Below are 15,164 nucleotides of genomic sequence, written 5' to 3'. Positions count from 1 at the left end.
GGGAGAGACAGATAGACAGACAGAGAGAGGGAGGGAGGGAGAGCGAGACAGAGAGAGGGAGGGCGAGACAGATAGACAGAGAGAGGGAGGGAGAGAGAGACAGAGAGAGGGAGGGAGAGAGAGACAGAGAGAGGGAGGGAGGGTGAGACAGAGAGAGAGGGAGGGAGAGAGAGACAGAGAGAGGGAGGGAGAGAGAGACAGAGAGAGAGAGGGAGGGAGAGAGAGACAGAGAGAGGGAGTGAGAGAGAGAGAGGGAGAGGGAGACAGAGAGAGAGGGAGAGACAGATAGACAGAGAGAGGGAGGGAGAGAGAGACAGAGGGAGGGAGAGAGACAGAGAGAGGGAGGGAGAGAGAGACAGAGAGGGAGGGAGGGAGAGACAGAGAGAGGGAGAGACAGAGAGAGAGGGAGGGAGAGAGAGACAGAGAGAGGGAGGGAGAGAGAGACAGAGAGAGAGAGGGAGGGAGAGAGAGACGGAGAGAGGGAGTGAGAGAGAGAGAGAGGGAGAGGGAGAGGGAGACAGAGAGAGAGGGAGAGACAGATAGACAGACAGAGAGAGGGAGGGAGAGAGAGACAGAGAGAGAGGGAGGGAGAGAGAGACAGAGAGAGAGAGGGAGTGAGAAAGAGAGAGAGGGAGAGAGAGACAGAGAGAGGGAGGGAGAGACAGATAGACAGACAGAGAGAGGGAGGGAGAGAGAGACAGAGAGAGAGGGAGGGAGAGAGAGACAGAGAGAGGGAGTGAGAAAGAGAGAGAGGGAGAGAGAGAGAGAGGGAGGGAGGGAGAGAGAGAGAGAGACAGAGAGAGGGAGTGAGAGAGAGAGAGAGAGAGAGAGTGAGAGAGAGAGAGAGAGAGAGAGAGAGAGAGAGAGAGAGAGAGAGAGAGAGGAGGGAGAGAGAGAGACAGACAGAGAGAGGGAGTGAGTGAGAGAGAGAGAGAGAGAGTGAGAGAGAGAGAGAGAGAGAGAGAGAGAGAGAGAGGGAGGGAGAGAGAGAGACAGACAGAGAGATATAAAAGCTAAAACGTGCAGAGCTGATGGCATCACTGTCAGAGTACTTTTTTGGGGGATTCCCCCCCCCTTTTCTCCCCAGTTGTACTTGACCAATCACCCCACTCTTCCGGGCCGTCCCGGTCTCTGCTCCACCCCCTCTGCTGATCCCGAGAGGGCTGCAGACTACCACATGCCTCCTCCCATACATGTGGAGTCACCAGCTGCTTCTTTTCACCTGACAGTGAGGAGTTTCACCAGAGGGATGTAGTGCCTGGGAGGATCACGCTATTCCCCCCAGTCCCCCTCCCCCCAAACAGGTGCCCCAACCGACCAGAGGAGGCGCTAGTGCAGTGACCAGGACACATACCCACATCCGGCTTCCCGCCCGCAGACACTGCCAATTGTGTCTGTAGGGACGACTGGCCAAGCCAGAGGCAACACAGGGATTCGAACCAGCGATCCCTGTATTGGTAGGCAACAGAATAGACCACTACGCTACCCGGGTGCCCCAGTATTTTTTTAAATTGCATTTTTGGCTGAATTTGTAAAAATTAATGGTGAATTTCTTGGTAAATTATTTTTGGACTGAATAAAGGAAAGCAGTTTGATTTGATGCAGACATGAGCGGCTTGCCGTGTGCAGGCTGTCATGTACATTCAATCTTTGTTAACTGCTGCTACTACTGCTGCTACTGCTACTACTACTGCTGCTACTGCTACTGCTACTACTACTACTGCTACTACTACTACTACTGCTACTGGTACTACTACTACAACTACTACTTCTACTACAACTGCTGCTATTACTCTTGGCTGCTCCCGTTAGGGGGCGCCACAGTGGATCATCCGTTTCCATCTCTTCCTGTCCTCTGCATCTTTCTCTGTCACACCAGCCACCTGCATGTCCTCCCTCACCACCTCCATAAACCTCCTCTTTGGCCTTCCTCTTCTCCTCTTCCCTGGCAGCTCCATATTCAGCATCCTTCTCCCAGTATACCCAGCATCTCTCCTCCACACATGTCCACACCATCTCCATCTTGTCTCTCTTGCTTTGTCTCCAAACCATCCAACCTGAGCTGTCCCTCTAATATACTCATTCCTAATCCTGTCCTTCTTCATCACTCCCAATGAAAATCTTATCATCTTCATCTCTGCCACCTCCAGCTCCTCCTCCTGTCTTTTCACCAGTGCCACTGTCTCCAAACCATACAACATAGCTGGTCTCACCACCATCTTGTAAACCTTCCCTTTAACTCTTGCTGGTACCCTTCTGTCACACATCACTCCTGACACACTTCTCCACCCACTCCACCCTGCCTGCACTCTCTTCTTCACCTCTCTTCTGCACTCCCCATTACTTTGTACAGTTGACCCCAAGTATTTAAGGTCATCCTCCATCACCTCTACTCCTTGCATCCTCACTGTTCCACTGTCTTCCCTCTCATTCACGCATATGTATGTCATCTTGCTCCTACTGACTTTCATTCCTCTTCTCTCCAGTGTCTTGATACTCAATAATCCAGGTAAGACAATCAAAGAAGGTTGAGTCAGGAATTAGGAGCACTTTATTTGACAGAAACGTTTTATCATCATCTAAGTGACCTCTTCAGTCTCACTTGACCGTAGGTGTACCACCCTTATAAACAATGCAGTGACTGCAGGTACCCCACCCTTATAAACAGTAAAGTGACTGCAGGTACCCCACCCTTATAAACAGTAAAGTGACTGCAGGTACTCCACCCTTATAAACAGTAAAGTGACTGCAGGTACTCCACCCTTATAAACAGTAAAGTGACTGCAGGTACCCCCACCCTTATAAACAATACAGTGGTATAACGACCCAAACCAATGACCAGTTTCATATGCACATATGGTTTGACCATTAACTAGAGTTACCATGGCCATGTGTACTATTCACACAGGACTGGGGAATAGTTACAATCACAGCACTGTAAGATGATGACAAATGTACTGTTAGTCCCCCCTCTCCGTTTAGGGATGGTCGTTCCCTTTTAACATAGATGGTCCAAGAGCACATCTGTCACCATCTTACAGTGCTGTGATAACAACTATTCCCTAGTCCTGTGTGAATAGCACACATGGCCATTGTAGCTCTAGTTAATGGGCACACCATATGTGCATATGAAGCTGGTCATTGGTGTGGGTCGTTATGCCACTGTATTGTTTATAAGAGTGGGGTACCTGCAGTCCAGTCAGTTTAGATTAAAGAGGTCAGTAATCCCCCTTTTCCACTACATGGTACCGGCTCAACTTGACTCGCCATTTTTTCCTTTTCGATTACTGGAAAGTACCGGCATTTTGGTAACTGTTACCACTTTTCTGGTACCACCTTTGTCGAGGTTCCAAAAAAACTGGAGTGGGTACCAGAATCAATGCAGACCAGCTACACTGCGGGGTACTGTCACGGTAATGGAAAAGGACACTGCGAGTCGAGCCGAGCCGAGCCGGTACCATGTACGTAGTGGAAAAGGGGCATTAGATGATGATGAATCGTTTCTGTCAATAAACGCTGTGTCCAGATGAACTGATTCACCCCTGTGATGTTCCTACTTGGATTATTGAGCACGCATTAAAAAAAAGATACAGCGAATCCAGACTCCCACCCAGGTGACAAAGCTGGAAACATTTTCCACCAAGCTCAAATCCACAAGAGACCTTCACCTTCATGTACTGTGCCAGGATGAGAGTCTCTAACTTGGTGCTGACTGGATTATTAATGTGAAATAATTATTTTATTTTGTTTGTCATCACAAGGTGAAATTGACCTTGAACCAAAATGAGTGACATCCCTCATATATAAATATGTTAGAAATGGTTTATGTGTATTTATTCTTGTTTATTTAACATACACTGTTAAAACTATAAAATCATGTCTTCAGTGTTAGCTACAAGCTAGTTTAAATGTGAGGTGTCTGGGCCAGGATTACAACCCAACACCAGCGTCATAACCCACCACCAGGGTTACAACCCAACACCAGGGTTACGGCCCATCACCAGGGTTACAACCCACCACCAGGGTTACAACCCAATACCAGCGTCACAACGCACCACCAGGGTCACGACCCATCACCAGGGTTACAACCCAACACCAGCGTCACAACGCACCACCAGGGTTACAACCCAACACCAGGGTCACAATCCATCACCAGGGTTATAACCCATCACCAGGGTTACAACCCATCACCAGGGTTATAACCCATCACCAGGGTTACAACCCAACACCAGGGTTACAACCCACCACCAGGGTTACAACCCAACACCAAGGTTACGACCCATCACCAGGGTTACAACCCAACACCAGGGTTACAACCCAACACCAGCGTCACAACGCACCACCAGGGTTACAACCCAACACCAGCGTCACAATCCATCACCAGGGTTATAACCCATCACCAGGGTTACAACCCAACACCAGGGTCATAACCCACCACCAGGGTTATAACCCATCACCAGGGTTACAACCCAACACCAGGGTTACGACCCATCACCAGGGTTACAACCCAACACCAGGGTTACAACCCACCACCAGGGTTACGACCCATCACCAGGGTTACAACCCAACACCAGCGTTACAACCCACCACCAGGGTCATAACCCACCACCAGGGTTACAACCCAACACCAGGGTTACGACCCATCACCAGGGTTACAACTCACCACCAGGGTTACGACCCAATACCAGCGTCACAACCCATCACCAGGGTTTCAACCCTACACCAAGGTTACAACCCAACAACAAGAAAAACACGGTAACACTTTATTTTAGGGTAATTATCTTTATTTGTGGTAATTATCATGTAATTTCTTAGAAATAAGGTTGAAAATACCTTGTAATTTCCTAGTAATAAGGTGGCAGTTTTGACAGGTAATTTTACAGCTAACCCTAACCCGAATAACAAGGTCATTTCAACCTTGTTTCTAAGAAATTGCGTGATAATTACCACGTTATTACTCCCTCCAACCCCCTAAAATGAAGTGTAACCAAAAACACCATGTGATCGACTTTCACCAGTACATGAAAACAGTTCACACTGGAGATGTGTTGTCATGGTATGATCTGATACTGGTGTGTTCATATCCACACTGATGTTGTATCTCTGCTCCTGTCAGGCAGCGCCCCCTAGTGTTGGTTGGTGTACTGGAGCTCCCCTCAAACACCCCGACACATGTACTTACACACACCTCAGAACACTCACTCCAGCTGAGAGACCAGACAGCAGTGGTGGCGTGTGTTGTCACGGAAACCAGTGAGGATGTGGAGGGAGGTCAGAGAGCAGTCTTCAACACCGCCTGGATTGGTATACACACACACACACACACACACACACACACACACACAGAGGCAAAAACAGGTATTAGAAATTTGTGTGTGTGTGCGTGCGTACGTGCATGCGTGTGTGTGTGTGTGTGTGTGTGTGTGTGTGTGTGTGTGTGTGTGTGTGTGTGTGGCAGGTTGTCTTGTGTGTGTTCAGCAGTTCACGTTGGTGACAGAGAGGTTTCTCCAGTCAGATTTCCCTTCCTTCAAATACCTGGAACAGGACAAATACATCACACAAACACACCACAGGTATACACACACACACACACACACACACACACATACATAACAGGTACACACATACATAACAGGTACACACACACACACACACAGAGTAGCAGGTAGAAGACAGGTTGTCCTGTGTTTTACAGTTTCATTCATTCCTCTGGGAAGAAATTAATCTCAACGAGTTCCTCATATCAAATAAAACTGATTTGTTCTGAACGTCCCTTCTTTTCATCAGTCAGCATTGACCACGGTGCTGTTACTGAGGTAACCTGGTCTGAACTGTTACTGAGGTAACCCAGTCTGTTACTGAGTTAACCTGGTCTGAACTGTTACTGAGGTAACCCAGTCTGTTACTTTGTTAACCTGCTCTGAACTGTTACTGAGGTATCCTGGTCTGTTACTGTGTTAACCTGGTCTTAACTGTTACTGAGGTAACCCAGTCTGTTACTGAGTCAACCTGGTCTGAACTGTTACTGAGGTAACCCAGTCTGTTACTTTGTTAACCTGCTCTGAACTGTTACTGAGGTATCCTGGTCTGTTACTGAGGTAACCTGGTCTGAACTGTTACTGAGGTAAACCAGCCTGTTATTGAGGTAACCTGGTCTGTTACTGTGTTAACCTGCTCTGAACTGTTACTGAGGTAACTTGGTCTGTTACTGAGGTAACCTGGTCTGTTACTGAGGTAACATGGTCTGAACTGTTACTGAGCTAACCTGCTCTGAACTGTTACTGAGCTAACCTGGTCTGTTACTGAGGTGACCTGGTCTGTTACTGAGGTAACCTGGTCTGAACTGTTACTGAGGTAATCTGGTCTGTTACTGAGGTAACCTGGTCTGAACTGTTACTGAGGTAACCTGGTCTGAACTGTTGCTGAGGTAACTTGGTCTGTTACTGAGGTAACCTGGTCTGAACTGTTGCTGAGGTAACTTGGTCTGTTTCTGAGGTAACCTGGTCTGTTACTGAGGTAACCTGGTCTGAACTGTCACTGAGGTAATCTGGTCTGTTGCTGAGGTAACCTGGTCTGAACTGTTACTGAGGTAACCTGGTCTGAACTGTTATTGAGTTAATCTGGTCTGTTACTGAGGTAACCTAGTCTGAACTGTTACTGAGGTAACCTAGTCTGAACTGTTGCTGAGGTGACCTGGTCTGTTACTGAGGTAACCTGGTCTGAACTGTTACTGAGGTAATCTGGTCTGTTACTGAGGTAACCTAGTCTGAACTGTTACTGAGGTAACCTGGTCTGAACTGTTGCTGAGGTAACTTGGTCTGTTTCTGAGGTAACCTGGTCTGTTACTGAGGTAACCTGGTCTGAACTGTTACTGAGGTAACCCAGTCTGTTACTGAGGTAACCTGGTCTGAACTGTTACTGAGGTAATCTGGTCTGTTACTGAGGTAACCTAGTCTGAACTGTTACTGTGGTAACCTGGTCCGAACTGTTACTGAGGTAACTTGGTCTGTTACTGAGGTAACCTGGTCTGTTACTGGGGTAACCTGGTCTGAACTGTTACTGAGGTAACTTGGTCTGTTACTGAGGTAACCTGGTCTGTTACTGAGGTATCCTGGTCTGAACTGTTACTGAGGTAACCCGGTCTGTCACTGAGGTAACCTGGTCTGTTACTGAGGTAACCTGGTCTGTTACTGAGGTAACCTGGTCTGAACTGTTACTGAGGTAACCCGGTCTGTCACTGAGGTAACCTGGTCTGAACTGTTACTGAGGTAACCTGGTCTGTTACTGAGGTAACCTAGTCTGAACTGTTACTGAGGTAACTTGGTCTGTTACTGAGGTAACCTGGTCTGTTACTGAGGTAACCTGGTCTGAACTGTTACTGAGGTAACTTGGTCTGTTACTGAGGTAACCTGGTCTGTTACTGAGGTAACCTGGTCTGAACTGTTACTGATGTAACTTGGTCTGTTACTGAGGTAACCTGGTCTGTTACTGAGGTAACCTGGTCTGTTACTGAGGTAACCCAGTCTGTTACTGAGGTAACCCGGTCTGTCACTGAGGTAACCTGGTCTGAACTGTTACTGAGGTAATCTGGCCTGTTACTGAGGTAACCTAGTCTGAACTGTTACTGAGGTAACCTGGTCTGAACTGTTACTGAGGTAACTTGGTCTGTTACTGAGGTAACATGGTCTGTTACTGTGTTAACCTGGTCTGAACTGTTACTGAGGTAACTTGGTCTGTTACTGAGGTAACCTGGTCTGTTACTGAGGTAACCTGGTCTGAACTGTTACTGAGGTAACTTGGTCTGTTACTGAGGTAACCTGGTCTGAACTGTTACTGAGGTAACCCGGTCTGTCACTGAGGTAACCTGGTCTGAACTGTTACTGAGGTAACCTGGTCTGTTACTGAGGTAACCTAGTCTGAACTGTTACTGAGGTAACTTGGTCTGTTACTGAGGTAACCTGGTCTGTTACTGAGGTAACCTGGTCTGAACTGTTACTGAGGTAACTTGGTCTGTTACTGAGGTAACCTGGTCTGTTACTGAGGTAACCTGGTCTGAACTGTTACTGATGTAACTTGGTCTGTTACTGAGGTAACCTGGTCTGTTACTGAGGTAACCTGGTCTGTTACTGAGGTAACCCAGTCTGTTACTGAGGTAACCCGGTCTGTCACTGAGGTAACCTGGTCTGAACTGTTACTGAGGTAATCTGGCCTGTTACTGAGGTAACCTAGTCTGAACTGTTACTGAGGTAACCTGGTCTGAACTGTTACTGAGGTAACTTGGTCTGTTACTGAGGTAACATGGTCTGTTACTGTGTTAACCTGGTCTGAACTGTTACTGAGGTAACTTGGTCTGTTACTGAGGTAACCTGGTCTGTTACTGAGGTAACCTGGTCTGAACTGTTACTGAGGTAACTTGGTCTGTTACTGAGGTAACCTGGTCTGTTACTGAGGTAACCTGGTCTGAACTGTTACTGATTTAACTTGGTCTGTTACTGAGGTAACTTGGTCTGTTACTGAGGTAACCTGGTCTGAACTGTTACTGAGGTAACCTGGTCTGTTACTGAGGTAACCTGGTCTGAACTGTTACTGAGGTAACTTGGTCTGTTACTGAGGTAACCTGGTCTGAACTGTTACTGATTTAACTTGGTCTGTTACTGAGGTAACTTGGTCTGTTACTGAGGTAACTTGGTCTGTTACTGAGGTAACCTGGTCTGAACTGTTACTGATTTAACTTGGTCTGTTACTGAGGTAACTTGGTCTGTTACTGAGGTAACCTGGTCTGAACTGTTACTGATTTAACTTGGTCTGTTACTGAGGTAACCTGGTCTGTTACTGAGGTAACTTGGTCTGTTACTGAGGTAACCTGGTCTGAACTGTTACTGAGGTAACCTGGTCTGAGCTGAATTTGCTCATTATTTGAAATGGAATAACTATAGTTAACTATTTGAATTGGGCAGACTTCAGTCAAATGCAGATCCATTCAGTCACTTCATAACTCTTCTTTTCTGACACCTGAAAGGTTTGTCTAGATTTTCTATATAAGCACAAGAGAAGAAAACGATGTAATGTAATTTATAAAACCACGTGCACACAAATCCTCTGTCTTTTCCTTTATATATTCTGAATCTCAATCTGAAGTTGCAAGAATCTCCAACTATATGTAAGGTATCAAAAGACACCTTGGTCTCTACTCTGTACCAAACTGCAGTTATGAACATCCATACATCCTTGTAAAGGTGACAATGAGAAACATCTGTCACATGTTAGACTCCTCTGGAGCTTTACTTATCAGAAACCAACTTTATCTGAAAACACTGACAGCTCTTTCTGCGTGTGTCCAGAGTTTATCTTCAGTTTGGTCTGAACGATGTTCACATCCTGCGTCCCTCTGTTGCCATGGTTACATGTCTGCGTGAGCGAGAGAAGGAGGAGAGAGGGGAGGAGCCTTCCTATCCTTCCAGGAAGAAAAGAAAGATGGAGAGAAAAGAAGAAAGAGAGGAGGAGAAAAGAGACTTCTCTCATTCTGACATTTCTGTTGCTACCACAGTCGGGTTTTCAGGCAAAGAGTCCCGCCCTTGTGTCTCCATGGTGATTAGGGTGGAGCAGAAAGAAGGTGTGGCCTGGAGGAACACCGAGATTGGCCTAAGAGGAGTGGAGGCAGGGCTTTCAAAGTCTTTTTTGGTCAGAGCCGATGTGATTGGTCCAGTGGTGAAATGGGGGTCGGACCCCAAGAACAGCCTGGTTCTGGAGAGTGAGGTCGATGGAAAGAGGAAGGACAAGGTAAAAACCAGTTCAGACCAGTCTAAAACACTGCAGACCCATTTAACCTGTATAGACTAGTTTTAACCAGTACACACACGATATCTCATAATGAAGCAGGCAGGACCTCCACCATTTCCCAGTATTTTAGTCACTTTCTACCTTTTGCTCTGTCACCGACTCTCTCCGTCTGTCTCTCCAGATAGACTTGGTGTTTGTTGGTTCAGCTGTTCGCTGGTTTCCTGTTCTTCAGCCTGGTTGTTTCTACAGACTCATCTCTCCTAACACACAGGTACACACACACTCGAACAGACCAACACACGCACGCACACACACACACACACACACACACACACACACACTCTGAATGAAGACACCAGTCACAGCTCATTGCTCGGTTTGTCGTTCTGTCAGGATTCCAGCTCTCTGATTGGCTGTGATGTTTCAAAGCAAAGTGGGGTGGAGCTTTACACAAACCCTTCCCTTCAGGTCTGCTCCGATTGGAAGTTCCACACTCTGACACACCCACTTCTACTGCCGTTCTGCAAAGAGGTGCCTACACACACACACACACACACACACGCAACAAACACAGTAAGGCTGAAGCTTAGGAGGAGCCACGTTTTTTTTTCAAGTTTTTCTGAACATAATCCATTTAGCGTTGAAACTGGTATTGATCCAGAGGAAAATCTTTACGTGGATTATAACACCAATTCTGATTATTATTCTGAGAATTTGTCTAATGTTAATTTAGAATGTTTTTCTATCATACACTTTAACAGCAGAAGTCTCTATGCCAATTTTGCAGAAATCAAAGATTATCTAGAGTCATTAAAACATAAATTTCAAGTCATAGCCATAAGCGCGACATGGATAACAAAGGAAAAGGGTGCTAACTTTGTGTTAGAAGGTTATGATTTTTCCAGTGGCAACAGGATTAATAAAATGGGTGGTGGAGTGGTATTTTATGTACAGAAAGACTTCCAATGTAAGGTTATTGATACCACAGTTGTTGATGAAGTCATGGAAAGTTTGACAATTGAAATTCAAACTAAAAAATGTAAGAGTATAGTCCTGAGTTGTATATATAGAGTGCCTGGCTCTTGTATAGAACAGTTTTTGAATACCATAGCTGATATCTTTGGGAAAATATGTGACAAAAAATCTTATTTTGTTTGTGGAGACTTTAATATTGATTTGTTGAAATGGAATGAACATAAACCAACGAATGATTTTTGTAATGCAATGTTTAGTTTTGGACTAAGGCCTCTCATAAATAAGCCTTCTCGGATAACCAAGGAAAGTGTCACACTCATTGATTATATTTTTACCAATGTGTATGGTCCAACAACAAGTGGTTTATTCTTCAGTGATATTAGTGATCATCTTCCCGTATTTGTGATCTTGCATAGTTTAAAGGTTAAATCTCCAGCTGATGAGCCTACTTATAAATCAGTAAGAATAAGGACTCCAGAAAGAATTGAGGCTTTAAATGTAGACCTTGTAGACTGTAACTGGGATGAGGTGTATGTTGTGGATCCGAATTTGGCTTATGATGCATTTTTGTTAACACTTACAGAGTTATACAACAAGCATTGCCCTATTAGAAACTGCCGGGTGAAGGAAAATTATAAGGGAAAACCATGGATGACTAAGAGCTTGCAAAAGGCATGTAAAAAGAAAAGTTTACTATACAAGAAACATTTGCTACTGAGAACCAGCGAAAGTGAAGAAAAGTATAGTCTGTATAAGAACACATTGATTTCCATTATGAGAAGACAGAAGAAGGAGTACTATAATACACTATTAGAGGACAGTAAAAACAATATTCAAAAGACTTGGAAAGTTATCAATCATATTATTCGGAATAGAAGTAACAAATCACAATGCCCAAGTTATTTCTTAAATAGCTCTGGCCACACAGTGGACAGTTTACAGAATATTGTCGAAGAGTTCAACAACTATTTTGTGGGTGTTGGCAGTAATTTGGTCAGCAAAATCCCAACGTGTGATGATAAACTAAATATGTTTGATAATCTCATTAAGAATAATAACAAATCTATGTTCCTTTGTGGGATTAATGAGAGTGATATCATTGAAATTGTTAGAAAACTCAAAAATAAAATGTCAACTGACATAAATTCCATTGACATGGTAATAATCAAAGAAGTAATTGATCTTATTGTAAGACCTCTGACCTACATTTGTAATCTGTCCTTTCAAAAAGGGTTTTTTCCGAATAATATGAAAACCGCAAAGGTAATATCAATATTCAAAAATGGAGATAAGTATTGTATTGATAACTATAGACCAGTGTCCCTTCTTCCTCAATTTTCAAAAATATTAGAGAAACTATTTGCTAAACAATGGGATCTTTTTATTGATAAATATGAACTGCTCAGTGAGCACCAGTATGGGTTTAGGGGAAACCGAACAACTACATACGCAGTAATGGAGATGGTAGAAGAAATAACAAAGGCAATTGAAAATGATGAGTGTTCAGTTGGTATTTATATTGATTTACAGAAGGCGTTCAATACCATCGATCACAGCATATTATTGAGAAAACTGGAGAAGTATGGATTAAGAGGTGTAGCTTATTCTTGGCTGAAGAGTTACTTAGAAAATAGACAGCAATGTGTACAAATCAATAACACTGTTTCACAATTTAGGAAGGTCACCTGTGGTGTACCACAGGGATCTTTGATTGGTCCGAAACTTTTTTTTTGCTTTATATTAATGATATTTGCAATGTTACTGATTTGCTGAAATGTATTGTTTTTGCAGATGATACAAACATGTACTGCTCTGGTAATAATTTACAGGAACTATTGTCTTCCACTGAAAGAGAGTTGAAAACCCTCAAAACCTGGTTTGATGTCAATAGATTGTCACTCAATATTAAAAAAACAAAATTCATGGTTTTCGGGAATCGAAAAGAAATTGACAAGGATATTAAATTAAAAATATGTGATGCTGAAATTGAAAGAGAGACCGAGATTAAATTCTTAGGGGTGGTTATTATCAAGAAACACATTAGATTATAAGGCTTTACATATTATTGACTGCTCACTCATACTTCCTTATATATCATACTGTGTTGAAGTCTGGGGATCAACGTATAAAACAACTGTTAATGCAATAGTTCTCTTACAAAAACGAGCCATAAGACTTATTAATAAGGTTGACTACTATGAACATACTGACCCACTGTTTATGAAATCGCATGTTATGAAATTTAATGATCTGGTATATTACAAAACAATGCAAATAATGTATAGAGCTAAATCAAATCTACTCCCAGTCACCATACAAAGGTTCTTCTCATCTCAAGAGACAAAGTATGATTTAAGAGATGACTGTAAATTTACGGTACCAAAGGCTAAAAAGGAGATGTTTATCTGTTTTAGGTGTTTCGATATGGAATGGTGCTAATATTAATTTAAGAAGGTGTAGTACATTTCAGATTTTCAAAAGGATGGTTTGTAAAGCAATTTTCGAGGGCTACAAGTGTCCATGATTTTGTAAAGGTTTTTTGTGTTCTTTTTATGATTTTGTTCCATTATTTTTTTCGACAGACTCTGTAACTTTATTTGGTCTTGTAAAAACTGTTGATGGGTAGCTTAATTTGTCCTAAAGGACAGGCTTAAATATAAGCATTATGCTTCTGCCTGTGCCTTTTCAGTCACTGTATTGAGTACATTGTTTGTATTGTAAACATTTGTTAATTGTGGGTGACTGAATAAAACTTAAACCTAAACCTAAACCTAAGCTCCCCCCTCCACCCCCCAGGCTGTCTGTCCCACGGTGATGTCTATATCTGAAGTCGTGGATTGCAGGTAAATGTCTGCCTGCCTGTCTGTCTGTCTGCCTGCCTGTCTGTCTGTCTGTCTGCCCGTCTGTCTGTCTGCCTGTCTGTCTGTTTGTCACAAGTTTAGGTTCTTTACTTGTGTCCTTCACCATTGATCCTAACAAAACATTTGACTCTACAGTCCAACTAGTTTATCAACAAACTAGTCTCTGGAACAAGTTACATGAAGTATTGTAGCTTGTCTACTGTCCTTCTAGCCAGTCAGTACAGCCAGTCAGTACAACTAGTTAGTATAGCTAGCCAGTCCGTACAGCCAGTCAGTACAACTAATTAGTATAGCTAGCCAGTCAGTACAGCCAGTCAGTACAGCTAGTTAGTATAGCTAGCCAGTCAGTACACCCAGTCCATACAGCTAGTCAGTACAGCCAGTCCATACAGCCTGTCAGTACAGCTAGTTAGTATAGCTAGCCAGTCAGTACAGCCAGTCCGTACAGCTAGTTAGTACAGCTAGTCCATACAGCGAGTCAGTACAGCTAGTTAGCACAGCTAGTCAGTACAGCGAGTCAGTACAGCTAGTAAGTACAGCCAGTCAGTACAGCCAGGCAGTACAGCTAGTCAGTACAGCCAGTCCATACAGCCAGTCAGTACAGCTAGTTAGTATAGCTAGCCAGTCAGTACAGCTAGTCAGTACAGCCAGTCAGTACAGCTAGTGAGTATAGCCAGTCAGTACAGATAGTAAGTATAGCCAGTCAGTAAATCTAGTCAGTACAGCCAGTCTGTACACCCAGTTGTCAGTACAGCCAATCAGTAAAACGAGTTAGTACAGTTAGTCAGTACAGATAGTTAGTACAGCCAGTCAGTACAGCTAGTTTGTACAGACAGTCAGTACAGATAGTCAGTGCAGCCGGTCAGTAGAACTAGTAAGTACAACTAGTTGATACCAGTAGTTAATCCAGCTAGCAACTACAGATAAAGTTAAATCAGTAGGGTTATACAACGGTCTGTACAACTAACACCTCATTTCTAACTCCAAATAATTTCTTGATATTGAGCAATGAAAGTGTGTGTGTGTGTGTGTGGGGGGGGGGGTGTGTGTAGTTCAGCAGATGTGTTGTGCTTTTGGGGTTTGGTGTCACATAGGATCAATCTACAGAAAAACAGAACCAACACTGGATTCACACGCGCAGGTACACACACACACACACACACACACACACACACACACAGAGATGTAATGGGCCTGTTTGATTAGGTGTGCCTTGATATTAAAGGAGCGGTGGCCAACTTTTTTGCTTTAACTTGTCATGGTGAAGTAAATGTTGATTGTACATTGTAATGTCTACAGAGTAATGACTGGACAGTGTAATGTCTAGAGAGTAATGACTACAGTGTAATTCTACAGAGTAATGACCGTACAGTGTAATGTCTATAGAGTAATGACACCATCGGTTTCGAGATTGGTTCCCAATAAGCATCGCTTGCACTGTGTGCCACTACAGACATTACCTGATGTTTATCCTGCTATACTTACATAGTACCGGATGTTTATCCTGTTATACTATCATGGTACCTGATGTTTATCTTGCTATGCTAA

General features: G+C 43.8%; 1 protein-coding gene across 2 annotated transcripts in view; it reads left to right on the top strand.

Moving 5' to 3' along the window:
• Positions 1 to 15,164, top strand: part of ctc1 (CTS telomere maintenance complex component 1) — a 146,919-nt gene that overhangs the window by 111,271 nt on the left and 20,484 nt on the right. For both annotated transcript variants that reach the window (XM_056300419.1, XM_056300418.1), the window contains exons 12-18: positions 5,117 to 5,304; positions 5,459 to 5,573; positions 9,342 to 9,780; positions 9,962 to 10,051; positions 10,174 to 10,311; positions 13,552 to 13,598; positions 14,669 to 14,757. In XM_056300419.1, coding sequence (XP_056156394.1) covers positions 5,117 to 5,304; positions 5,459 to 5,573; positions 9,342 to 9,780; positions 9,962 to 10,051; positions 10,174 to 10,311; positions 13,552 to 13,598; positions 14,669 to 14,757 — 1,106 coding nt within the window. The remainder of the gene's footprint in view (positions 1 to 5,116; positions 5,305 to 5,458; positions 5,574 to 9,341; positions 9,781 to 9,961; positions 10,052 to 10,173; positions 10,312 to 13,551; positions 13,599 to 14,668; positions 14,758 to 15,164) is intronic.

The sequence above is a fragment of the Lampris incognitus genome, chromosome 20, assembly GCF_029633865.1.
Source record: "Lampris incognitus isolate fLamInc1 chromosome 20, fLamInc1.hap2, whole genome shotgun sequence".
NCBI classification, from domain to species: domain Eukaryota; kingdom Metazoa; phylum Chordata; class Actinopteri; order Lampriformes; family Lampridae; genus Lampris; species Lampris incognitus.
This window is presented reverse-complemented; position numbering and strand designations above follow the sequence as displayed.